Source organism: Megalobrama amblycephala, linkage group LG16 (genome assembly GCF_018812025.1).
Source record: "Megalobrama amblycephala isolate DHTTF-2021 linkage group LG16, ASM1881202v1, whole genome shotgun sequence".
Lineage (NCBI taxonomy): Eukaryota > Metazoa > Chordata > Actinopteri > Cypriniformes > Xenocyprididae > Megalobrama > Megalobrama amblycephala.
Window position 1 is genome coordinate 15,593,422 of NC_063059.1, and position 26,995 is coordinate 15,620,416.

The 26,995-nt window shown below is 36.1% G+C and overlaps 1 protein-coding gene, 1 pseudogene and 4 gene segments (V, D, J or C); 2 read left to right on the plus strand and 4 right to left on the minus strand.

The window, feature by feature from the left end:
* Positions 1-10,780: 10,780 nt before the first annotated feature.
* On the plus strand, positions 10,781-12,291 carry LOC125249240 (the record flags this gene model as incomplete). The annotated part of the segment is given in 2 exon segments: positions 10,781-10,880; positions 11,760-12,291. Coding segments are annotated over 2 exon segments (423 nt in total), but the record flags the coding sequence as incomplete, so codon positions are not given.
* Positions 12,292-12,456: 165 nt separating this feature from the next.
* LOC125249238 lies at positions 12,457-13,707 on the minus strand. The segment is given in 2 exon segments: positions 12,457-13,245; positions 13,421-13,707. Coding segments are annotated over 2 exon segments (348 nt in total).
* A 1,467-nt stretch (positions 13,708-15,174) lies between these two features.
* On the minus strand, positions 15,175-18,153 carry LOC125248244. The gene is made up of 3 exons (XM_048159972.1): positions 17,866-18,153; positions 17,428-17,691; positions 15,175-15,497 (listed from the first exon to the last, which is right to left on the minus strand). The coding sequence occupies exons 1-3, from the start codon at positions 17,912-17,914 to the stop codon at positions 15,175-15,177; spliced, it is 636 nt and encodes a 211-aa protein (XP_048015929.1). The 5' UTR covers positions 17,915-18,153.
* Positions 18,154-19,023: 870 nt separating this feature from the next.
* LOC125249236 lies at positions 19,024-19,835 on the minus strand. The segment is given in 2 exon segments: positions 19,024-19,513; positions 19,607-19,835. Coding segments are annotated over 2 exon segments (426 nt in total).
* A 357-nt stretch (positions 19,836-20,192) lies between these two features.
* Positions 20,193-22,389, minus strand: LOC125249239 (annotated as a pseudogene).
* Positions 22,348-22,851, plus strand: LOC125249237. The segment is given in 1 exon segment: positions 22,348-22,851. A coding segment is annotated over 1 exon segment (381 nt).
* Positions 22,852-26,995: the final 4,144 nt, after the last annotated feature.

Below are 26,995 nucleotides of genomic sequence, written 5' to 3' on the forward strand. Positions count from 1 at the left end.
CTTGATACAAGAACATGTCTTGAGATAATACTATTTTTGCCATGTATTTATCAGCAACTTGAAATAAATTCTTAAATAACAGTTAAATTTTGTTTTCATGTTTGATAATTAATTTTATAATGTACAATTTTAACATACAATTTGCCATACATATGTAATATTGTGAATTTGAGTAACATGATACTAACATATTTCAATATTGAAAAATTTAAATAGTTTTAATAGAGAGAATAGTTTCAGTACATTTTGATTGTAACGATCTCCGTCTGTTCCTGTCACTCCCCGGACTACACTTCCCACAATTCTCCCTGTCAGTCACATGTTCACTTCACACCAATCACCTGTTGCCACATCCACCCTAGCACACCACACTGATTACCACACCCAGCTGCAGCTCATTAACAGGACTATAAAGGACTTCCAAACACACCACCTCACCGCGAAGTATTGTTTAACTGTTGTTGCAATTTCTGAGCGTTTCTATCCTGTCTGCCTACTTGTTATCGTTCCTGCCTGTTTCTTGTTTTTGACCCGTTGCTGCCTGTCCTGATCCTTGCCTCGTATACTGTTCTGTGAGTGATATCTGCCTGCCTTTTGACCTACCGCCTGTACCCTGACTACGACCCTGCCTGTCCTTTGCTGCTTCCGTTTGTTCCTGATTGACTCTGCCTGTACGACCATTCTCACTGTAAATAAAACGCTGCACTTGGATCTCCAGCCTGAGTCTCCATTCGTAACAGAATACTTCGCCAACTACGATCCAGCAGCTTCTACGAGTGTGTCCAGCCTCAGCATGGACCCAGCCATATGTCTTGTCAGCCTTCGTCAAGGTAACTGTACCCTGGAGGCACATATTCAAAAGTTTCTGGATATTGCCCACCTATCTGATCTACCTGACTGTGCCCTCATTGACTTTTTTATTTATGGATTAAACGAACCACTTAAGGACTATGTATTCACCAATGGTCCACGAGGGTCGTTCATGGAGTTCTTGGACTTTGCCCTGCTCACAGCTGGTTCAACTTTTACTGTGGGGGTCGCGGAGGAACGCGACACCACGCTGAACCACATAATGGCGGCCGCTACAGACTGTGCACATAAAATGGCGGATGCTACAACGCCCCATCATGTCTCCGCTGATCGCCCAGAGCAACGTCACGCCTTCGCTGATCGCCCAGAGCAACGTCACGCCTTCGCTGATCGCCCAGAGCAACGTCACGCCTTCGCTGATCGCCCAGAGCAACGTCACGCCTTCGCTGATCGCCCAGAGCAACGTCACGCCTTCGCTGATCGCCCAGAGCAACGTCACGCCTTCGCTGATCGCCCAGAGCAACGTCACGCCTTCGCTGATCGCCCAGAGCAACGTCACGCCTTCGCAGATCGCCCAGAACAATGTCACGTCGCCGCTGATCGCCCAGAGCCACGTCACGTCTCTGGATCAGTCAGAGAACGGCGAGGATTGCGTTCCAGTGTGGTTGATCCACCGCTGATTTCAACGCGTGCGGCTGGAATTCCTAAGCATCAGTCGGCCGCTTCGCTCTCAAGCCCGGTGGCCGCTTCGCCCTCAAGCCTGGCGGCCGCTTCGCTCTCAAGTCAGCCGGCCGCTTCGCACTCAAGCCCGGCGGCCGCTTCGCACTCAAGCCCGGCGGCCGCTTCGCACTCAAGCCCGGCGGTCGCAACGCTCTCAAGCTCGCCGGTCGCAACGCTCTCAAGCTCGCCGGTCGCAACGCTCTCAAGCTCGCCGGTCGCAACGCTCTCAAGCTCGCCGGTCGCAACGCTCTCAAGCTCGCCGGTCGCAACGCTCTCAAGCTCGCCGGTCGCAACGCTCTCAAGCTCGCCGGTCGCAACGCTCTCAAGCTCGCCGGTCGCGACGCTCTCAAGCTCGCCGGTCGCGACGCTCTCAAGCTCGCCGGTTGCGACGCGTTCAGACGCTCTGGACACGATGGACAAAAGGGCTGCTTTGCCAGTGCCCTCGGGCAAGATGGCCACCCCTGCGGTGCGTAAGGATGCAGGGGGCGTTCCAGCCACTGAGTCCGCTCCAGAATCCGCTCCAAACCATCGCAAACCATTGATGGCTCGAGTTCACATGTTCATATAGATTATAATGTGATGTCAGAATGTGATGTTAGTAAAGCTTTATTTTTTTCAGCCTTTAATCATAAAATCAAGATTCTGTCCACAGTGAAGCTAAACTCAAAATTTTACTTATATTAATTTCCTGTAAAATCTGAAAAATTACAAACTAAAGTGAACAAACTGTTGAAAATCTCCATTAGGCCTACGGCTTTAATTGTTCATGTCCTTTTGTTCAACTGTTGTACAAGGCAACTGTAACCTGAAATTACTCTCATGTTCTCTGACGTGTCTGACTGAGGGAGGTTTTTGTATGATGTTGTTTCACTGTGTGAACTCGTCACTACCGTAATACCCCATACAGTAATAAACTCCTGCATCCTCAGGCTGGACTCCACGTAGATTCAGTGTGAAATGAAGCCCAGAATAACTTCCACTGAACCGGTTTGAAACTCCAGATGCAAGGTTACTAGCATAGTAAATCAGGAGTTTAGGAGCTTCTCCAGGTTTCAGCAGATACCAGCTCATGTCTTCACCAACTCCGCTGGTCCCAGTGCAGCTCATAGAGACTGACTCTCCTGCTTTAACACTCACAGACTCAGGAGACTGAACCTCTTGATGAGACACTGAGAGAGAGTTCAAACACAAATGAAAAGAAGTTTGCATCTGCTATAAAACAGTTGAAATGAATAATGAAACAAAAATAATTGTTTAACATTAAACATAAACATTAAACATTTTTTTTTACAAATGTATCATCATAATGCAGAAAATATATTTTTTGAACCTTGAGCGAGCAGACCGAGTGTCCACAGCATTAGAATAAGAGACATCATTGTTTGAAGTGTGTGTGTGTGTGTGTCGGTGTCACACACTAATAATCATCAGTGGAGTTTTAAGCGAGTGTTCAGTTCATATGCAAAACACTCTCTACTCAAAAACACTTTCAGATGCATCATGGAATTTACCTGAAAAAAACAATCAAAATACATTTTACAACATTTTAATTATTAACAATTTATTTCTTTTTTTCAGCTGTCTGAGCAAAACTAAACTAGATACAGTTTTAGTGTCAGTGTTGATGTTAGTGTAACTCAGTGTCACTTTTAGTGCAGGAGGTTTTTGTACAGCCGCTGATTGGGTTTGTATCACTGTGGTGGACCTTTGGTGAAGCATTTAAAAAGCATAAAAAAAGCATAAAAGCATTTTGACTCAAATATGGTGTTCAGTTTGCTGAAATATTATCACCTAATATGTGACATACCACATTTTATTTTTCTTGGGACATGTGTGCGTTGCGATTATTGTGATAAACAGCATATTAAAATAACATTTTAATATTGAAAATATCAAATACAGTAAAATAGATATTTATGTTAACATGATATCTTAATCATATAATTAATTAAAATATTTTAGCTACATTTAATTTACTATTTTATTACTGAGAATTTTATCCATCAAAACAAATGTAAGATTAAGAATAAACATTTGTATTTTTTTTATTCATTTGGCATGAAATATAAAGCCAATGTCTGTATAAGTAGTTTTTTTTTTCTCACCTCTACAGATTGATTTAAAAGAGGCAAACAAGAAAACATTAAAACATTTTGTTATGCATAAAGTGTCAATATAGAGGACATCTTAGGAATTATAGAAAGTTAGAACTATCTTATTATTAACAGTTTTTAATAATTATTACATTTTAAATTAATTAAAATTAAATTAAATTTTAATAATTCTTGATTAATGAAAAGTTTTTAATGAAAAGTCTTTTTTTAATAAATGTCACATGAGACAGTCTTCGTTTGGGGTTACTTCCAATCTACAGACAGTAGTAATACACTGTTAGTAATACAGTAAATGTGTAAAAAGAAATCTTTTAAATAGATTATTGAAAATTGATTATTGAAAAATTAAAGATCTATGATATAATATAATGCATGATTAATCTTTTTTAAGCATAGACATATGTGTGATTGCTGGTAAATGTGTTTTTACAGGCTGTTGCACCTCAGATCCGCTTGATTAACTCTGAATCTCTTAAAGGGAAGTGAAAGACTGATAGAGCTGTTTTTAAGAAGAATGAAACTCTCCCATCCCAGAATGCAGTGACCGAGAGCCTGAACACACAGCAGTGTGATGACCAGTGAAACACACACACATCACACAGAGATTATAGGCATGCATAATCATTGATTTACTCACACATACACACAGTGTTCATTAAGGTTTGTCAGCATTGTTTTACAATTTGCTCTATAAGTTAATTTTTCTTTAATCCTGTGTTTTCATACACGTTTACACATATATTGATTGTGATATTAAACAACAATTTTTGCCAAATAAAAGCTTTTTGAATCATTAAGTGTGTATCTCTTATGTGGAAGTATTAGTATTCTAAGATATTTACCTGAAATTAAAAAGATTTAAAAATAATAATAATAATTTACTATCATCTTTATTAATTTTTTATTTTGATGTTGATGTTGATAATTCATAAGAGTCCAATTAAACTTCATATATATATAAAATAATACTGTAGGGATGATGTCTTGTAATTTTGGACAGAGGAGGCAGACAAATGTGGATTCAGACACAGAATATGGAATTCATATTCATAATTCATATTCATATATGGAACAGAATTCATTTCTCATCAAGAAGTTTTTCAATTTAAGTCAATTTAGAGGTGAAATATATTAAACATACTGTATGAAATCTTATGCCACAGTGAGCTTTCTTCCTTTATTGGATTATAATTCAAGTGGAAATAAGATTGAGCATTTTTATGTTTATTATTGATCAAATATATACTGAATGTGTTGAGTTTGTGACTAATGAACATTAACAGTTCTCCAGCCTTAAAATGTCTATGTGTGTAAAGTCAGTGAGGTGAATAATGATCTTCAGCATCAACATCTGCAGAAGCTCAAAGCTGCAGCGCTGAAGTCTCAGCCAAAAAGGATTTTTGTATGATGATTTTACACTGTGTGAACACCCAGTTCGAGCCTCCCTTGTCATGTCCACTCTGACAGTAATAAACTCCTGAATCTTCAGGCTGGACTCCACTGATAGTCAGAGTAAAATCCATGTGGTTTCCACTTTCACTGCCACTGAATCTAGAAGAAACACCTGAAGCTCTGTCCGATGTTAAATAGATCAGGAGTTTAGGAACTTCTCCAGGAATCTGATGGTACCAGGACATACATCTCTGAGAAGTCTTTTCTGTGCTCCAACAGTCTATTGCTGGTTTATGATTGCAGTTAATAGTGACAGTCTGATCAGGCTGAACTGTTTGAGCTTCAGATTGAGTCAGAATCTGCCCCAGAGAAACTGAAGAGAGAGAGACAGAAAACACTGGAGAATAATATAAAACTGTCTAATTTAATAATATTAAATGTCTAACCCTTAGTTATAAGGCAACTGTTGCACTACAAGGACAAAGTTTCCATATTTTGCACATCAAATGCTAATTAATCAATGATAATTAAAAAATCAAACCATTAAAGTTTAATGTTAACTTTATGTTCACTTCACATGCAAAGGTTAAAAATATTAATATATGAAAGAACATATTTTGTGAATGCAAATACACTATTTACAATAAATGAAGTCTAAATCTTGATCTGAGCAATTTCTGTCTTTCTGTAGGCCTACATCAGCTGATTATTTTAATTTATTACTCCAGGTGCAGGTTGTGAGTGTCCAAATAATGATGGTTATTAAAGTCATGTTTGCTTTTGGATCTGTTATCATGAAGGAGAGCTGTCAGTCATAAAATCATAAACTGACAGGTCTATAAACATCATCTGAGCACTGAAGCATGCAACTCATATGCAAAGTTTCTTCAATGTAAATGTCCTTTCTGAGAATAAGAATCTCTATTACTGGCAAGAAATATATTTCAGTTATTTCAGTTTTCAGTTTTTCTTGAACATTTTAAAAGGTCCATTGATCTCAGTTGCTGACAAATAAAAGTAGGCCAATAATCAATTTAACTGATTTTACTGTTATTCTGCTTTAACACTGGGGCTTGAGGAGTTGATGTAGAGTTAAACTATTAAAAATTGTCACAACTAACTTTCACAACAAAGACTTCTGTTATGGTGTCACCAGAAATATTTTAGAAAGATGTATTTTCAAAGTACACACCCAAGTACACACTATTACAGTAGCCTATTATACAATGTAACAACTGTATTTATCCGCACAACCTTGTTTAAACATTAATCCAAATTTACCCAAAAGTACCGCGTCCAGGGGGCAAAATTTTAAAATTTTAAAATTTCTGCCTATATGCCACAATACGAGGTAAATCGGCCTTGGCCGCTCCCCAAACTGAATAGAAGGCATTTTCACTGCGGAACCCCACTACTGCTTATTAACCACTAGATGTCGCCATTAAAAAACCAGAAGATAATTGTATACAGCTACATCTCTGTACAGATCTTGAAAACATCTCAGATGTGACAGATGTCATGCTTCTTTGTGCAATTTGAGTCAATATGTTTTTAATTGTCCTATGCTGCAAAATGTTTGGGTCAATTATTTTACAACTATGTCTAAAGTGTTAAAAGTTAGAATTGATGTTTGCCGCTATATAGCAATCATTGGGATACCAAAAATTTGGTTTCAGTTTAATTCAAAACAACTGGATATTTTATCCTTTACCTCTTTGTTAGCTTGGTGCCATATTCTGATCCACGGGAAATCTAATAATCATCCAACAACCTCCCATTGGCTATGGATACCATGTTTTGTTGTTGTTGTTGTTGTTGTTGTTTTGTTGTTGTTGTTTTTTGAAAAAGAAAGATGTTTTGGGGAAAGTCATTTTTTCAATAAATGGTGTCCCTATATAGATTACTTCAAGTCTTTTAATATTCTACCTCCTAATATATGATAATGTAGCCTATATATATTTAGTATTTAGTATATATTGTATTTTATCTATTTGTATTATTATGACTATTATTTTAATTAGTTGTATTTATTTTATGATTGTTTTGGATTTTTTTTTTTTTTCTTTTTCTCTATTCTGTTTTTTTTTCTGTTATGTTTTGGTTTGGTCTTAAAATGTTAAAAAAACAAACAAAAAAAAAGTTAAATTTGTAATCTATTTTCTTGTTGTAATAATGTTTGCTTTAATAAAAAGTTTGAACATAACATTTACAGACCACTGAGACATGTCTATGTTACAGCCAGGGTTTTAACCAGGGGTCTTTGATGGTAAAACATGGGGTCCATAGAGAAGATATACAAAACAGTTTTATTTTATGAATATGATATAAAAAAATAATGATAATATTGATAAAATAATATGATAATATTGTTCTTTCTGAGAACATAAACTTCTTATTGGAACATAGGCCTATCTCATTATTTTTTTTTTTTTTTCTCTCAACACTCAATTAAGAGACCAAGTATGTTTAAAAAAAATGAGTTTTGGCTTGAATACAGTAGTGTCCACACTCCAGATGGACTTGGAAATCTAGTCTGTGTTTAGACAATGAAGATGTCATTTTGTCTCTTGACTACTGGTCAGGTTTAAAGTCAGATTTACCTGTGAGTTAGGCTACTGAGTCTTGTTGAAACTTAAGTTTTTTTTTAACTGAATTTTGACTCTTTTCTCCTAATTTTTGACAGTGAAAAAACAGGCTCATACAGGATTTGAAACCAGGACTTCTCACACCCAAAGCGAGAATCATAGCTGCCTCTAACTTTTGCATAATTTTGGGCACTGACATGACCTTAGTGACACCTGCATGAACGTTTCATAGTCCTGCTGAAGGAAGGCATGAGGACTTCAGATGTGGCCAGAGCAATAAACCGCAATATTCGTAATGTAAGACAGTGCTACAGGGAGACAGGAAGAACAACTGATTGTCTTTGCAGTGCCAAACCACATGTAACCATGTGTTTACCTTCAGCACAATGGTAACAAAAACTACAACGTTAAACTCGTTTAAATGTCAAATATAACAGCATTAAACACAAACAGATCTTTCCTATCACTAAAAACTAATAAAATAACACTTAATTTCAACATTTATTCTCCTTTTCCAGTTCTATGCAAAGCATGCTGGGAATTAGAAATCCAATGCCCAATTTACAAAGTTGTCAAGACAATTAATTAAGTTACTATAACTGAATTTTTTTTCAACAAAAATCAATTATAATGCAGAAATTTGATTTTAAGTTACACACAATATTAATTTAATGATCAACATTATTACTTGAACAGATATGAACAAAATAATGTAATGCAACTTAAAAAAAAATTAAATCAATAAATAGAATTTTTAACTTTTAACCATATGCATTTATTTAAGTTGTGGCAACAGGTCATCTGAATTACTTTTTAGAGTGCAGTTGTTGAATCCATTTGTGTGTATACAAATATTTACTCATGTTAACCCCTTAGCATTCCAGTCAAAATTGTCTAAAACGCCTGAAAAAAGGCATTCCCAAAATAAATTGCTTACTGTTTTTGAACCATTTGTAGTATATGCAGTATATGGTTTTTGGTATCTTTTGAAAGGTGACACTCTGATGTTTGTTCCTAAACAGTCAGAATCACTGTAAGTCTTATTGAGTAATAGAATTTGGAAAACACTGAAAAATGGAAAAAAATATATATATATATATTTTTTTTTGTAAACAGATACCTACAGATGACTACAGATGGCAGCTATTAGCTAGAAAACACAACAGGATCACAGCCTGAAGCCCTACCAAGCCCTATTTCAAATTTGATTAAAAAAATATCTTAGAAAATTAGTGTTTTACACGTTTATTTGAGTTTATGTCTAGGCGCTCCCCCAAAAAAAGCCACTTGGAGACTCCAAATGGCCCTTTGGAACCATCAACACATCTTGAATGCTTTAATGTACAGTTATAATTTTGGGATCTAATGAAAGGTTACACTTAGAGCTATTCTGCCCCTTATCCAGATTTACTGTCAAATATTGCTGAAACACAGTAACTGAAGCATAAACACATTATAGTGTTTCTTCAATTCTTGAAACTATTGTCCAAATAAAGATACAAAAGTGCTATGGTATTAAGACATGATATAAATAGAAAATATAAATATTTTATAAAGTTTGAAACATAACAGTTTAAAAGTTTATATATTGATGTACTTGCATTTATGAATGTGAGAATCACTGAATAGATTTAGACAGCTATTTATCTACATTAGAAGATTTTTTTTCGTAACTAAAGAATATACATTTCTGCTTCTACTTTGTGTGACACAATGGAGTTTTATCTTTACATAAGGAACAAATGTATTTATAAAGATATTATCTATTATCTATAATTTATTTATCTGGAAAAAAAGATATGTAACAGGAACAGCAAGAAATTAATTGATTAATTCTATATAGGGCAGATATGGGTTGGAAGAAATTAGATTAAACAAGAAAAAATAAAAAGAGTACATCTGTGTGTATGTCATTGCTAACCCTGTTTGTTCTCATTTCAGAACCTGTAGGTCTCGAAAGCATCACAACATTGTCAGTTATCTGTCCAAGGGAGGTTGAGGGCTTCATTGTTGTGTAATATCCTCTGGTTTGTGAATGTACCAGGAGATGTAGTAATCTTTTGATACTGAACTCTCAGGAACACTATAAACTACAGTATTGACCTTACAATCAATAGAGACTGTTTGACCAAGCTGAACTGATTTAAACTCAGGTTGAGTCACAACAACCTGTCCAAAAGAGCCTGTGACAGAAAGACAACTATTATAAGTGCATGTATTATAAGTGCATGTATAAGTGCAGGAAAAAAAGAAAAAAGTAAAAATATATTTAAGTTTTATTACCTTGGAAAACTCTGCTGAATTCAAATAATTATTAGTGCATGAGTGAATATATATATATGTAATCAGTTTGATTACACTGGATGCAGTAAAATGCCCAGATGAAGAGAATCATATTGGCTTCTGTTTTCGAGTGGACAGATCTTGTGTGTTAAAATTGTTAAAGGACTATAAACACTCCCAGAGCACTGAGGTATAAGCTGCCAATGCAAAATATCATTACAGTGGAAAAACCCTTCCTCAACTGAAATATCTTCTCTCTCATATGATTATAATATATGCATACTTTAATTATGAATTAATCATCATGGCTTGATTAAAACTTGTCTGGCGCTCTTAGAATATTCTGGAGGTTTTTGCAGTGAATGAGAATGAATTATTGTGGAGGATTTTTGGTAGAGGAATAAAATAAAAAGATGAATAAAGACAAATGAAATGTGGATCTGAATAGGTAGCATATTTAGAGATTACTGTTACTGTTTTTTTTTATTATATACTGCATTGATACTGCTTTAATTAAAACAGGACTGTAAATTAGAGTGTAAACACCATATAAATCAAAAACATAAAAGCTGTGTAAAAATGTAAAATATCATATAAATGAATTAAATGCTAAAGAGAATCAAAATTTACTTGAAAGTGATCGATGTACATGTATAGTTTTTAATTAGTATAGCCTAGTATTTGTTTTAGCAATAATAATTATTTTTCTTAGTAGATTTGGGAAATTATCAAATTAAACTGTTTTATTATGCAGCTTTATCTCATTTATTTATTTTGCTATTAGTCATAAAAGAGCAAATTTATTTATTTTTTTCATCTGACTGAGCAAAACTAAACTAGATACAGTTTTAGTGTCAGTGTTGATGTTTGTGTAACTCAGTGTCAGTTTTAGAGCAGGAGGTTTTTGTACAGCCGCTGATTGGGTTTGTATCACTGTGGTGGACGTTCGGTGGAGGAACTCGACTCTCAGTTGGAAGTAAGTAAATCTCTATTTCAAAAATGAAACTGAATGAAAAGAACAGAGGATTTTAAAAAATAAAAATAATACTAACTACTATATAAGAATAAATAATTTGAAAGATTTGTTCCTTTGTGACATTACCAAATACATGCACACGTTCCTTAGCTCTCTTCCTGAGCCGTTTAAGACACTTTTTTTTTTTTTTTTTTTTGTTAAATTTCATTTTACAAAGAGTACATCTTTGTATTTTTTAATTAATTCGGCATGAATTAGAAAACTAATGTTTGTATATGTATGCAGTTTTTTACTCGCCTCTACAGATCAATTTAACCAAAGCAAATAAGTTAGTGAAAGTGAAAGCTATTTCACTATAGACACACTGAACAAGTCAACATGAAAAAAATAATAATAAATAAATAAACACTGTATAGCCTATATATTTATGCTTGAAATGTGTTAGTATAGATAGACAGCTTAGGAATTAGGTAGAGTTCAAAATATATTCTTATTATTAAGTTTTTTATAATTATTTAATGTTTTTAACTCTTTAAGAGACAGAAATGTGTCTTCATCTGCTGTTGCTTTCACTGTACAAACAACTGCAACTGTTTAACAAGAAATAATTTAACAATAATTTGAACAAATGAAAAATACAAACCTAAAAAGTTGAATATCCATAATATAAATTGAATAATGATTTTTTTTTTTTTTTTTAAATCCAAGTATATGTGTGATTTCTGGTAAATGTGTTTTTACAGGCTGTTGCACCTCAGATCTGCTTGATTCACTCTTAAAGGGAAGTGAAAGACTGATAGAGCTGTTTTTAAGAAGAATGAAACTCTCTCTCTCTCTCTCTCTCTCTCTCTCTCTCTCTCTCTCTCTCTCTCTCTCTAGCTGCCACTCGTCCCACTCTCACGGTCCTGCCGCCCTCCAGAGAGGAGCTGCAGCAGGGTAAGGCTACAGTGGTGTGTGTGGGCAGTAAGGGATTCCCCTCTGACTGGAAGCTGAGCTGGAAGGTGGATGGCAGCAGCAGGAGCTCTGCTGTGAATCTGAGTCCCAGTGTGCTGCAGAAGGATGGACTGTACAGCTGGAGCAGCAGCCTGAGCCTCACTGAGAGTGAGTGGAGCAGAGCAACAACCATCAGCTGTGACGCCACGCACCCATCCCAGATTGCAGTGACCGAGAGCCTGAACACACAGCAGTGTGATGACCAGTGAAACACACACACACATCACACAGAGATTATAGGCATGCATATTTCATTTACACTCACACATATGCAGCTATTTCAAAGGACTGTCCTAAATCAGTCAATGCTCAACAATAAATCTTTCAGCCTGTTAGTGTTCTTCAAATATTCTGTTGTAACAGCAATGATGTGTTTGTTGTTTTATTGCTGCCAAATAAAAGCATTTTGACTCAAATATGCTGTTGACTTTCTTGCTGAAATATTAAACACTTCGAAATTGAAAAACTATTTTTATTGGATGGATATAAAAATAATATTTTAATATTGAAAATATCAATTACAGTAAAAGAGACATTGACATCATCATAATTTTTATTAAATATAATATTTGAGCTAGCCTACTTTTGATTTTTAAACATTCATCAAAATCTAAAATAAGGTATTTAAAAAATGACAGTGACAATAAAAATATTTTATTGAATACATTTATACTTATTTTAATTAGATTACATTAAATTTAGGGCTAATAGTCTGAATTCTTATTGTCAAGAATTGTGCATTTGAACAAGATGTAAGAAAAAATGGCAAGACAAGCCAGATGAAAAGGGTACAATAATAATAATAATAATAGTAATAAACTAAAAGATTTCACAATACTTCCACAGTTGATTGATTACATTAAGAATTGCATACATATTTTAATTTCAAGTTTTCTGAAATGTTATGTTTAAATATACCAGATTTTCTGATTATGCACTAATTTGCATGTTTAATTAGATTCTATTCTGTTCATACTGAAGAAATAATTTCTTATTTAATGTAAATTAGTTCATACTGCTTGAGTAAATTCATTGTGCCGTCTGACTGAGGGAAGTTTTTGTACGATGTTGTTTCACTGTGTGAACACTCCACTGTAAGCCCCCATACAGTAATAATCTCCTGCATCTTCAGTCTGGACTCCACGTATGTTCAGCATAAATTGATATCCAGAATAACTTCCACTGAACCGGTTTGAAACTCCGGATGCAAGGTTACTCGTTGTGTAGATCAAAAGTTTAGGAGTTTTTCCAGGTTTCAGCAGATACCAGCTCATGTCATAACCAATTCCAGAAGACGCAGTGCAGCTAATAGTGGCAGATTCTCCTGCTTTAACAGACAGAGATTTAGGAGTCTGGACCTCTTGATGAGACACTGAGAGAGAGATAAAAAAATTTACATTTAATTACAAATTATGAGATATTTACATCCTTTATTTAAAAAAAAAAAAAAACCCATTTATAATAAATTATAAATGAAAACAAAGCAAAACAGAGTGCTTTACAAAAATAAATACCAAACTCTGAAAATGTAGGGAAAAATGTTTAACCTTGCGCCAGCAGAGTCAGTGTAGTCAGAATCAGTAAAAGAGACATCATTGTTCAGTGTGTCAGAGACTCTGTCAGGACTGAACACACACTGATCATCAGAGGAGTTTTGTGTGTGGAGCAGTAAACATGCAAAACACTCTCCACTCAACAGACTCCTGAAAACACATTCACTTTCCTCCTGGATTTACTGTGATTAATGTGATAAAACAATCAAACAGGCACTTTTGCAGGATTCAGTTGTTGACTGCTGCTCTTCAAATAAATGGAATAAATAGAAATCATTGTGGGCTTTCAGATGAGGATCTAAACTAAACTGGAAGTAAGTGCAGAATGAAATAAGAAACTATATACATCAGTTAATCACATTATAAATGTCATTATGTCCTGAAATATAGAGGGTTGTGCAACAAATGGTAAAATTACCTTAATGTTTCAAATCTATAATCTACAGGAAGTGATGTATTTAGATCTGTATCATTAGTGTATTGCTTGTATTTTTATATTTTATTTAGTATAAGTGATTTGATTATACACAATACAAAAGTAATTTTTATGTGTAATAGGGTGGACATTTGGGAAATTTTTAATTATGCTGCTGTATCTTACATAAATGTTTATTATTAGCTGTAGGAGCTAAAAAGCTAACTGATGATGTGTCACCTCTATTTTGAAGGCAAACATTTTCCTCTATTTTCTGGAAGTTTCACATTTAATTTAATTTAATAAAACACAATTAAACTTCCAATTGCATATATTCAATTTTTAAATTGAATAATTTAACTCGATATAATAATTTTCAAATATACATATATGCAGATTATTGGGAAAGTCTTGAAAACAAAATTTGTGAATTTTATGTAGTGATCACTGAGATATGTTAGTTATCAGCGTGTACAGAGCACAATAATAAACCTATGCAATCAATCAATCAATCAATCAATAATAAATAAATAAATAAATATGTATGTACGTATAAAAATGTGTGTGTGTGTGTGTGTGTGTGTGTGTGTGTGTGTAATAAATAATACACACACAATTAAGCACAAAATGAAATGTTGCGAAAACAGAATTTTATATGACATATGACATTTTTTTACTTGTAGTTTACTAAATCTGAATTTCAAATATATAATTTATTTTATTTGCCTGTGTGAGTGGGATTCACAAGACACTTTAAAATGGCTGATTATATTATTTCATTATACAACAAGAAAACATTAAAACATTTTGTTATGCATAAAGTGTCAATATAGATAGTAGGACGTCTTAGGAATTATATAAAGTTAGAACTATCTTATTATTAACAGTTTTTAATAATTATTAAATGTTTTATTAATTCTCAATTAATGAAAAGTTTTTAATGAAAAGTTTTTTTTAATAAATGTCACATGAGACAGAAATGTGTCTTCATTCAGGGTTACTTTCAAGCAGTTAGTAATACACTGTTAGTAATACAGTAAATGTGTAACAAGGAATCATTTAATAATTTGAACAAATGAAAAATAGATTATTAAAAAATTATAGATCCAATATAATATAATGAATGATGAACGATGATGAATAATGATTAAATCCAAGTATAGACATATGTGTGATTGCTGGTAAATGTTTTTTTACAGGCTGTTGCACCTCAGATCTGCTTGATTAACTCTGAATCTCTTAAAGGGAAGTGAAAGACTGATAGAGCTGTTTTTAAGAAGAATGAAACTCTCTCTCTCTCTCTCTCTCTCTCTCTCTCTCTCTCTCTCTCTCCTTAGCTGCCACTCGTCCCACTCTCACGGTCCTGCCGCCCTCCAGAGACGAGCTGCAGCAGGGTAAGGCTACAGTGGTGTGTGTGGGCAGTAAGGGATTCCCCTCTGACTGGAAGCTGAGCTGGAAGGTGGATGGCAGCAGCAGGAGCTCTGCTGTGAATCTGAGTCCCAGTGTGCTGCAGAAGGATGGACTGTACAGCTGGAGCAGCAGCCTGAGCCTCACTGAGAGTGAGTGGAGCAGAGCAACAACCATCAGCTGTGACGCCACGCACCCATCCCAGAATGCAGTGACCGAGAGCCTGAACACACAGCAGTGTGATGACCACTGAAACACACACACATCACACAGAGATTATAGACATGCATATTTCATTTACACTCACACATATGCAGCTATTACAAAGGACTGTCCTAAATCAGTCAATGCTCAACAACACTCAAAAAAATAACTTGTTGGTCTAACTTAATTCAATTATGACACCTATTTCCACACAGTTGAACTGATTTATTTGAACTTAAGCTAGGTTAATTGTACTGATGAGTGAAATTCATCCTAATTGAATGAGATCACACCAGTTTTATTTGACGTATTCTGTGTATGTTTCCTGAACATAGTTCATTCTTGTTGATCCAACCAGTGCTTTTTTTTTTTTTTTTTTTTTGTTACCATCATGGTGAAGATGTGCGCTTGTGCTTAGGTTTTGAGTAGCTGTTGTACACAGACATACATGTTTCATGACCATTGAGAGGGGAAAAGCTGATGACCATATGTAGACTGTGTAAATTATGTGCTGTAAATTATGTTAATATTTATTTATATTTCTATAAAAACTAAACTAAAATAACACTTTTTCATATGCTAAGTAACATTTATAGCATGCAAGTAATGATCAGATAAAGAACTTCTCATCACTGGCTTTAGCACAGTTAATGCTCGTTGAGAACAATATAAATTTATTTTACGTAGCCACCTAGAGCCTAACCACAAGGTCTACACTTCAGCATAATGGTAACCTCAAAAAATCGACATAAAATGACATAACTCTTTTAAATGTCAAATATAACTGAACATCAAACTTTAAAAGGTATTTCCCTTTACTAAAAAACACATTAAACAGCGCTTAAGTTCAACATTTACTGTCCCAATCTTTCCCTACGCAAAGCATGCTGGGAACTAGAAATCCACTGCCCAGGTTCAATCAATGCAACATAAATGATTCATGTAGTCCCAACACAAATGGTTTAGGTTGACCTAACATTTTGCAAATTTAATTTCATTTAACATAATACAATTGAGTGCAAATGCCAATTACGTTAAAAACTAAAGATTTGTGTTGGTTCAGCTTATTTTATTTAAATAAACTGAACAAGCAGCTAGAATCATTTTTTTGAGTGAATAAATCTTTCAGCCTGTTAGTGTTCTTCAAATATTCTGTTGTAACAGCAATGATGTGTTTGTTGTTTTATTGCTGCCAAATAAAAGCATTTTGACTCAAATATGGTGTTTACGTTCTTGCTGAAATATTAAACACTTCGAAATCGAAAAACAACCTAAAATGTGAAATACCACTTTCTATTTTTATTTTTCTTGGAATGTATGTCCATTGCGATTATTGATTACAGCATGGATATAAAAATAATATTTTAATATTGAAAATATCAATTACAGTAAAAGAGACATTGACATCTTCATCATAATTTTTATTAAATATAATATTTGAGCTAGCCTACTTTTGATTTTTAAACATTCATCAAAGTCTAAAATAAGGTATTTAAAAAATTACAGTGACAATAAAAATATTTTATTGAATACATTTATACTTATTTTAATTAGATTACATTAAATTTAGGGCTAATAGTCTGAATTCTGACTGTCAAGAATTGTGCATTTGAACAAGATGAAAGAAAAAATGGCAAGACAAGCCAGATGAACAGGTACAATAATAATAATAAATAATAATAATAAAATAAACTAAAAGATTTCACAATACTTCCACAGTTGATTGATTACATTAAGAATTGCATACATATTTTAATTTCAAGTTTTCTGAAATGATATGTTTAAATATACCACATTTTCTGATTATGCACTAATTTGCATGTTTAATTAGATTCTGTTCTGTTCATACTGAAGAATTAATTTCTCATTTAATGTAAATTAGTTTGAGTAAATTCATTGTGCCGTCTGACTGAGAGAAGTTTTTGTACAATGCTGTTTCACTGTGTGAACACTGGACCAGAATAACGTCCCATACAGTAATTATCTCCTGCATCTTCAGTCTGGACTCCACGTATGTTCAGCATAAATTGATATCCAGAATAACTTCCACTGAACCGGTTTGAAACTCCAGATGCAAGGTTACTTGCATCATAGATCAGGAGTTTAGGAGCTTCTCCAGGTTTCAGCAGATACCAGCTCATGTCATCACCAATTCCAGAAGACGCAGTGCAGCTAATAGTGACAGATTCTCCTGCTTTAACAGACAGAGACTCAGGAGTCTGGACCTCTTGATGAGACACTGAGAGAGAGATAAAAAAATTACATTTAATTACAAATTATGAGATATTTACATCCTTTATAAAAAAAAAAACAAACATTTATAATTAATTATAAATGAAAACAAAGCACAACAGAGCCAAATATTTACAAAAATAAATACCAAACTCTGAAAATGTAGGGAAAAATGTTTAACCTTGAGCCTTCAGAGTCAGTGTAGTCAGAATCAGTAAAAGAGACATCATTGTTCAGTGTGTCAGAGACTCTGTCAGGACTGAACACACACTGATCATCAGAGGAGTTTTGTGTGTGGAGCAGTAAACATGCAAAACACTCTCCACTCAACAGACTCCTGAAAACACATCCACTTTCCTCCTGGATTTACTGTGATTAATGTGATACAACAATCAAACAGGCACTTTTGCAGGATTCTATTGTTGACTGCTGATTTTCAAATAAATGGAATAAATGGAAATCGTTGAGGGCTTTCAGATGAGGAACTAAACTAAACTGGAAGTAAGTGCAGAATGAAATAAGAAACTAAATACATGTTCAGTTAATCACATTATAAATGTCATTATGTCCTGAAATATAGAGGGTTGTGAAACAAATGGTAAAATTACCTTAATATTTAAAATCTATAATCTACAGGAAGTGATGTATTTAGATCTGTATCATTAGTGTATTGTATTGCTTGTATTTTTATATTTTATTTAGTATAAGTGATTTGATTATACACAATACAAAAGTAATTTTTATGTGTAATAGGGTGGACATTTGGGAAATGTTTTAATTATGCTGCTGTATCTTACATAAATGTTTATTATTAGCTGTAGGAGCTAAAAAGCTAACTGATGATGTGTCACCTCTATTTTGAAGGCAAACATTTTCCTCTATTTTCTATAAGTTTCACATTTAATTTAATTTAATAAAACACAATTAAACTTCCAGTTGCATATATTCCATTTTTAAATTGCATAATTTAACCCCATATAACAATTTTCAAATATACATATACATACATATGCAGATTATTGGGAAAGTCTTGTAAACAAAATTTGTGAATTTTATGTAGTGATCACTGAGATATGTTAGTTATCAGCGTGTACAGAGCACAATAATAAACCTATGCAATCAATCAATCAATAATAAATAAATAAATAAATAAATAAATAAATATGTATGTACGTATATATGTATAAAATTAGTAAATTTGTAATCACTCTGTATTATGGAAATACTATATGTTATAGGAATAAAAGGATGGAATAGAAATTGAGAAACATATTGTTGGATTGGATATTAAATTAAATTAAATTAAATTAAATTAAATTAAATTAAATTAAATTAAATTAAATTAAATTAAATTAAATTAAATTAAAACTATGTGGGTGCTTGTGTGTCATGATTAACCACTGTATTCCACTTGCAGCTGCATCAGAAGATGTTAGTAATAGTAACCAGTGGAGGTTTTTGTACAGGACATTTTCACTGTGTGAACACTGCTTTACCACTGATCTCATGGTAACTCTGACAGTAATAATCTCCTGCATCTTCAAGCTGGGCATCACTGATGGTCAAACTGAAGTCCAGACCATTTCCTTGTCCACTGCCACTGAATCTTGATGGAATTCCTGAGTTTCTTTCATTTGTATAATAAATCAAGAGTCTTGGAGCCTCTTCAGGCTTTTGGCTGTACCAAGATACGTAATAGCGCCCTTTAGAGACTGTGCCTTGCTCATATTTGTAAACCACAGTGTCGACTTTACAGTCAATAGAGATGGTTTGACCAGGCTGGACTGATTTAACCTCAGACTGAGTCACAACAATTTGTCCTAAACAACCTGAGTAGAACAAGAGATAACAGCACAGATTATTAGACAGTATAGTATATTATATTATTAATTAAATATGTAAAAAATGACATGTAACTGTACCTTGCATGCTGTAGAGTGTCCAAATGATAAAGGAGATCAAAGTCATTTTGGCTGTTAGATCTGTTGTCATGAAGAGAAGCTCAATGAAGAGTTAAACAGACCTATAAACACTCTCAGATCACTGACACTGTCTATGCAAAGCACCAAATATGAGCAGAATATTCCATGATACTGACAGCTTCCTGAAATCTGTTCCTTATTTTACAATATTGCAAATGGAGACTGGACAAAATTTGCATTTTTGCCCCTTATTTATCATTAAAGAGCCAAACTGAATGCTGGAAGGAAGTGCAGAATGTGAAAAGAATGAAAATAATTAACAATAATTATGCAAGTATATTTTTGCAGTAATAATTTGTGCGTGTGTGTGTGTGTGTGTGTAATAAATAATACACACACAATTAAGCACAAAATGGAATGTTGCTAAAACAGAATTTTATATGGCATGCCCTTTTTTACTTGTAGTTTACTAAATCTGCATTTCAAATATATAATTTATTTTATTTGCCCGTGTGAGTGGGATTCACAAGACATTATATTATTTCATTAAAATTAACTGAGAAATTTGAAAACTATGATTTGCTGATGTACTTTTTGTAAATTAACAATTTTTATATAAATTACCACCACAATTATCAATAAATTCTTTGTTTGGATTACAAACATTTGAGACAAACTAATACTTTGGCTTCTATAAAGAAAAGTGCTGTTCCTGAACAAATCAGTCCTTGTTGTCCGTTATTTACATTTTAATACACTCATGTTCCAGGGCCAACTGATACAAGAACATGTCTTGATATTATACTACTTTTGCCAGGTATTTATCAGCAACTTTAAATACATTTTTAAATAACGGTTACATTTTTTTTTTCATGTTCGATAATTAATTTCATAATGTACAATTTTAAACAATACCATAAATATTGTGAATTTGAGTAACATGATGCTAACATATTTCAATATTGAAAAATTTAAATAGTTTTAAAAAAGAGAATAGTTTCAGTACATTTTGATGACTCGAGTTCACGTTCATATAGATTATAACGTGATGTCAGAATGTGATGTTAATAAAGCTTTATTTTTTCAGCCTTTAATCATAAAATCAAGATTCTGTCCACAGTGAAGCTAAACTCAAAATTTTACTTACATTCATTTCCAGTAAAATCTGAAAAATGACAAACTGAAGTGAACAAACTGTTGAATACTTCAGAAAATCTCCATTAGGCCTACGGCTTTAATTGTTCATGTCCTTTTGTTCAACTGTTGTACAAGGCAACTGTAACCTGAAATTATGCTCATGTTCTCTGTAGTGTCTGACTGAGGGAGGTTTTTGTATGATGTTGTTTCACTGTGTGGACCTGCCTATGTAAACCCCCATACAGTAATAATCTCCTGCATCCTCAGGCTGGACTCCACGAATATTCAGTGTAAAATCAGGTTCATATCCACTTCCACTGAACCGATCTGGAACTCCAGATTCAAGTTCACTTGCTCTATCAAGAGTTTAGGAGCTTCTCCAGGTTTCAGCAGATACCAGCTCATGTCATCACCAACTCCGCTGGTCCCAGTGCAGCTCATAGAGACGGACTCTCCTGCTTTAACACTCAGAGACTCAGGAGACTGAACCTCTTGATGAGACACTGAGAGAGAGTTCAAAAACAGATGAAAAGAAGTTTGCATCTGCTATAAAACAGTTGAAATGAATAATGAAACAAAAATAATTGTTTAACATTAAACATAAACATTAAACAATTTTTTTACAAATGTATCATCATAATGCAGAAAATATATATTTGAACCTTGAGCGAGCAGACCGAGTGTCCACAGCATTAGAATAAGAGACATCATTGTTTTAAGTGTGTGTGTGTGTGTGTGTGTCGGTGTCAGACACTAATAATCATCAGTGGAGTTTTAAGCGAGTGTTCAGTTCATATGCAAAACACTCTCTACTCAAAAACACTTTCAGATGCATCATGGAATTTACCTCAAAAAACAATCAACATTCATTTTACAACATTTTAATCATTAACAATTTATTTCTTTTTTCAGCTAACTGAGCAAAACTAAACTATACAGATACAGTTTTAGTGTCAGTGTTGATGTTTGTGTAACTTTGTCAGTGTCAGTTTTAGTGCAGATCTTCTTTGGACCAGTTTAAACAATAACTATTTTATTACTGAGAATTTTATCCATCAAAACAAATGTAAGATTAAGAATAAATGTTTGTATTTTTTTATTCATTTGGCATGAAATATAAAGCCAATGTCTGTATAAGTAGTTTTTTTTTTTCTCATCTCTACAGATTGATTTAAAAGAGGCAAACAAGAAAACATTAAAACATTTTGTTATGCATAAAGTGTCAATATAGAGGACAGCTTAGGAATTATAGAAAGTTAGAACTATCTTATTATTAACAGTTTTTAATAATTATTAAATTTTAAATGAATTAAAATTAAATTAAATTTTAATAATTCTTGATTAATGAAAAGTTTTTAATGAAAAGACTTTTTTTAATAAATGTCACATGAGACAATCTTCATTTGGGGTTACTTTCAATCTACAAACAGTTATTAGTAATACACTGTTAGTAATACAGCAAATGTGTAACAAGAAATAATTTAATAATTTGAACAAATGAAAAAATAGATTATTGAAAAATTAAAGATCTATGATATAATATAATGCATGATTAATCTTTTTTAAGTATAGACATATGTGTGATTGCTGGTAAATGTGTTTTTACAGGCTGTTGCACCTCAGATCTGCTTGATTAACTCTGAATCTCTTAAAGGGAAGTGAAAGACTGATAGAGCTGTTTTTAAGAAGAATGAAACTCTCTCTCTCTCTCTCTCTCTCTCTCTCTCTCTCTCTCTCTCTCTCTTTAGCTGCCGCTCGTCCCACTCTCACGGTCCTGCCGCCCTCCAGAGACGAGCTGCAGCAGGGTAAGGCTACAGTGGTGTGTGTGGGCAGTAAGGGATTCCCCTCTGACTGGAAGCTGAGCTGGAAGGTGGATGGCAGCAGCAGGAGCTCTGCTGTGAATCTGAGTCCCAGTGTGCTGCAGAAGGATGGACTGTACAGCTGGAGCAGCAGCCTGAGCCTCACTGAGAGTGAGTGGAGCAGAGCAACAACCATCAGCTGTGACGCCACGCACCCATCCCAGAATGCAGTGACCGAGAGCCTGAACACACAGCAGTGTGATGACCACTGAAACACACACACACACACACACATCACATAAAGACATACAGGCATAATCATTCATTCACACTTACTCCATTTTGCTCTGTGTTAATCTTTCTTTAAGCCTGTTTTTATATGATAACCTTTTAATAACAGGGTTTGTATTTTTTTTTTTTTTTTTTTTTTTTTTTTTTGCTAAATAAAAGCTTTTTGAATCATTGTGTGTATTTCTTGTAGCCACAAATAAATACTATAGTATTTTTTTTTAAATTTTCCTGTTTTTAACAAAATATTTTGTCTTTAATTTTATTTGCTCCTGTATATTTTTATTCATTTTTATTTTGATTCTAATAGTTTACATGATATTATCTGTATGAATATTAAACATTAATGTTGTGATAAAACTTTTTAAAGATTTGATCTTAATTAAATTCATGTGTAATTCATGTTTGAGATATTTTGATGTTATTTATAAAATATGTAGAATGTGTTGAGATTCATTAAACCAGCTTTCTGTGTGAAATAATTTTTCAGGTGAATAATGATCTTCAGCATCAACATCTGCAGAAGCTCAAAGCTGCAGCGCTGAAGTCTCAGCCAAAGGGGTTTTTGTATGATGATTTTACACTGTGTGAACACCCAGTTTGAGCCTCCCTTGTCATGTGCACTCTGACAGTAATAAACTCCTGAATCTTCAGGCTGGACTCCACTGATAGTCAGAGTAAAATCTGTATCCCTTCCACTGCCACTGAATCTAGAAGAAACACCTGAAGCTCTGTCTGATGTGTAATAGATCGCCCCGGGTTACTTCACTGTAACCCTGTTCCCTGAAAAGGCGGGAACGAGAAGCTGCGCTTTATTCAGCGCTGTGGGAACGTCTTTAGTCGTGACCAGCTGTGAATATATGTGTAAAACAACGTCAATGAAATTGACCTATATTTATAGCCTTGCGAGACGTCATTGGAATGCGCCATGAGCGAGGCTATAATTAGATGTGCCACCTGTACATCAGCAGATATTTTGTCTGAAGAGCAGTCCAGGGACATCTCAGTGCGGCAATGAAGCGCAGCTTCTCGTTCCCGCCTTTTCAGGGAACAGGGTTACAGTGAAGTAACCCGGGGCGTTCCCTTTCAAAGGCTACACTCTAAGCTGCGCTTTATTCAGCGCTGTGGGAACGAGAATACCCACGCCGCCGCACTGTGTGTCCGGGCCCCCTGGCTGTGAAGTGTGTCACAAAGCACAGAGAGTCTCAGACACTAGCTTGTGATGTCGACTCAAGGACATGAGAGCCCGGAGTAACATGAGCATCCAAACTATAAAACCTTATGAATGTGTGCGGTGAGGACCATCCTGCCGCATCACAAACATGTTGCAAAGGAGCGCCCCCTGCCAAAGCTCTAGAAGAGGCAACTCCCCTGGTGGAATGAGCCCTAATACCCGTTGGCGAAGTCTGACCACGCGCCTCATAGGCAAGGGCAATAGCATCTCTCACCCAATGTGACATGGTCTGTTTCGTGGCGGCCGCACCCCTGTTATGGCCGCCATGACAAACAAACAGTTGCTCTGACTTACGCCACTGGCTGGTGCGGTGGACATAAGTCTGAAGAGCACGGACTGGACACAGTCTGTGAAGTCTCTCCTGATCCGGCGTTGTGAACGGCGGAGGGCAGAAGGCTTCAAGGGTGACCGGATGCAAGTTCGAGAAAGGAACTTTAGGCAGATAGTCAGGATGAGGATGCAAAATAGCTTTCACCATACCTGGGGCAAAGTCTAAGCAGGATGGCACAATGGACAGAGCCTGCAGATCCCCAATTCTTTTCAAAGAAGTTATAGCCATAAGAAACACCATTTTCAGAGTTAACAGTTTGTCAGAAACTGACTCTAATGGTTCAAAGGGGGTCTCAACCAGGCCCTCTAGGACTATTGCTAGGTCCCATGAAGGGATCCTGGTTCTAGAAGGGGGCTTAAGCCGCCTAGCTCCTCGAACGAAGCGAGAGAGCAGGACATGCTTGCCCAAAGGCACCCCGTCAATCAGAGCGTGGCAAGCCGAGAGAGCGGCCACATAAACCCTGAGAGTGGCGGGGCATGTACCTGTCGATAACTTTTCCTGCAGGAAGTCCAGAACTGTAGCAACTTGGCAGTTTACTGGATCTGCATTGTGTGAAATACACCATCTTTCAAAGACACCCCATTTGTTGGCATAACTTGCTCTAGTAGAGGGAGCTCTAGCATTCAAAATAGTCTCGATAACTTGAGGTGAAAGCCCTGTGTCCCTCAGTTGGTTCCCCTCAGGGGCCAAACATGAAGATTCCACATCTCCGGCCGGGGATGAAATATTGTCCCCTGCGCCTGAGACAGAAGGTCCCTCCTGCTCGGTATCGCCCAAGGCGATCCGTCGAGGAGAGACATTATCTCCGAGAACCATATTCTGTTCGGCCAATGCGGTGCTATCAATAAGAGGCAAATCCCTTGTTGGCGAACTCTGGCTAGAACTCCCGGGAGCAGAGCAACTGGAGGAAAGGCATACAGGCGCATCGAAGGCCATGTATGCGCCATCGCATCCAGACCTAGGGGGGCTGGGTGACTCAGAGAGAAGTAAAGGGGACATTGCGCTGTCTGATGGGAGGCGAAGAGGTCCACCTCTGCCTCGTAGAACCTCAGCCATATCTGTTTCACTACGTCGGGGTGAAGTTTCCATTCCCCACTCGGTAGTTTCTGTCTGGACAGTAAATCTGCTCCCACATTCTGGTCCCCAGGAATATACACTGCCCTCAGTGACAGGAATTTGTCCTGGGCCCAGAGAAAGATCTGTCGCGCTATCCTGTTGAGATGGCGCGAACGCAGACCTCCCTGGCGATTTACATAAGAGACTGCTGTTGTGTTGTCCATCCGCACTAGGACATGACAGCCTCTCAGTTGCTGGAGGAAGTATTTCAGGGCCAGAAATACAGCCATCAATTCTAGGCAGTTGATGTGCCAGACGAGCTGATGGCCCTCCCATTCCCCTTGGGCTGGACGACCACTTAAGACCGCTCCCCAGCCCGTCAGGGAGGCGTCCGTCGTTAGCAATCTGCGACGACACGGCGCCCCTAGAGTGGGACCCAAGGTGAGGAACCGGGGTCTGAGCCACACAGACAGGGTACGAAGCCCGCGGCGCGTAACCCTTATTTGCCTCAGGGGTTTGGCCCTTGGATGAAACCCCCTTGCTTTGAGCCACAACTGAAACGGTCTCATATGCAGCAGGCCCATAGGAATTACCGAGGACGCTGATGCCATGAGACCTAACATTCTCTGAAATAGTAGAATAGTACAATCCTGGCCTAGCCTGACATTTTTCAGGGTGTGAAGAATGGTCTCGACTCGAGCGGGAGACAATTGTGCCCGCATCGTGGTTGAATCCCAGATGACCCCTAAATATGTCGTTCTCTGGGTTGGACAGAGAACGCTCTTCTTCTCGTTGAGTCTCAACCCTAGAGAAACTAGATGAGCTAAAACGACATCTCTGTGTTTTAATGCCATCTCTCGTGACTGCGCCAATATTAGCCAGTCGTCTATATAATTCAAAATGCGAATGCCCTGGAGTCGCAACGGAGCCAGTGCTGCATCCATGCATTTTGTGTATGTGCGGGGTGATAGGGCTAGGCCGAATGGAAGAACCCGATACTGGTAAGCTTCGCCCCCGAAAGCGAACCTCAGGAATCTCCTGTGTTGTGGCAATATTTCGATATGAAAATATGCGTCCTTGAGATCGATCGTGACGAACCAATCGCACTGTTGGATTTGCGACACGATCATCTTTACTGTTAACATTTTGAACTTGAGAGCTTTGACCGAACGGTTCAGGCCTCGAAGATCTAAAATTGGACGCAGCCCCCGTCCTTTTTGGGAACTAGGAAGTATCGGCTGTAATAACCCGACTCTCTCTGTGAAGGGGAAACACGTTCTATGGCCCCTTTCTCCAGAAGAGTTTGCAGCTCTTGTGACAGTAACGTCGCTTGCCCCGGCTTCACGGTAGTGGAGACCACGCCGTTGAAACGCGGAGGACGACGGAAAAATTGGATTCTGTATCCGAATTCTACTGTCTTTAGAACCCACGCGGAAACCCCTGGCAGTAGTTTCCACGCTGCCAGGCTTTCTGAAATGGGCACTAATTTTGACACTTCCTTTTGAGGGGATACTAGGTGTTCCGTGTCCTGATATGTTACAGGA

Bases quoted from the DNA above. Each gene is read 5' to 3' on its own strand.
- LOC125248244 (XM_048159972.1), bottom strand. From the start codon at position 17,914: ATGATGTCTCTTTTACTGATTCTGACTACACTGACTCTGAAGGCTCAA. The intron at 17,692-17,865 runs GTTAAACATTTT...TCTCTCTCTCAG, and splicing joins ACTGACTCTGAAGGCTCAAG to TGTCTCATCAAGAGGTCCAG. The intron at 15,498-17,427 runs GTATGGGACGTT...TGTGTGTTTCAG, and splicing joins AGATGCAGGAGATAATTACT to TGGTCATCACACTGCTGTGT.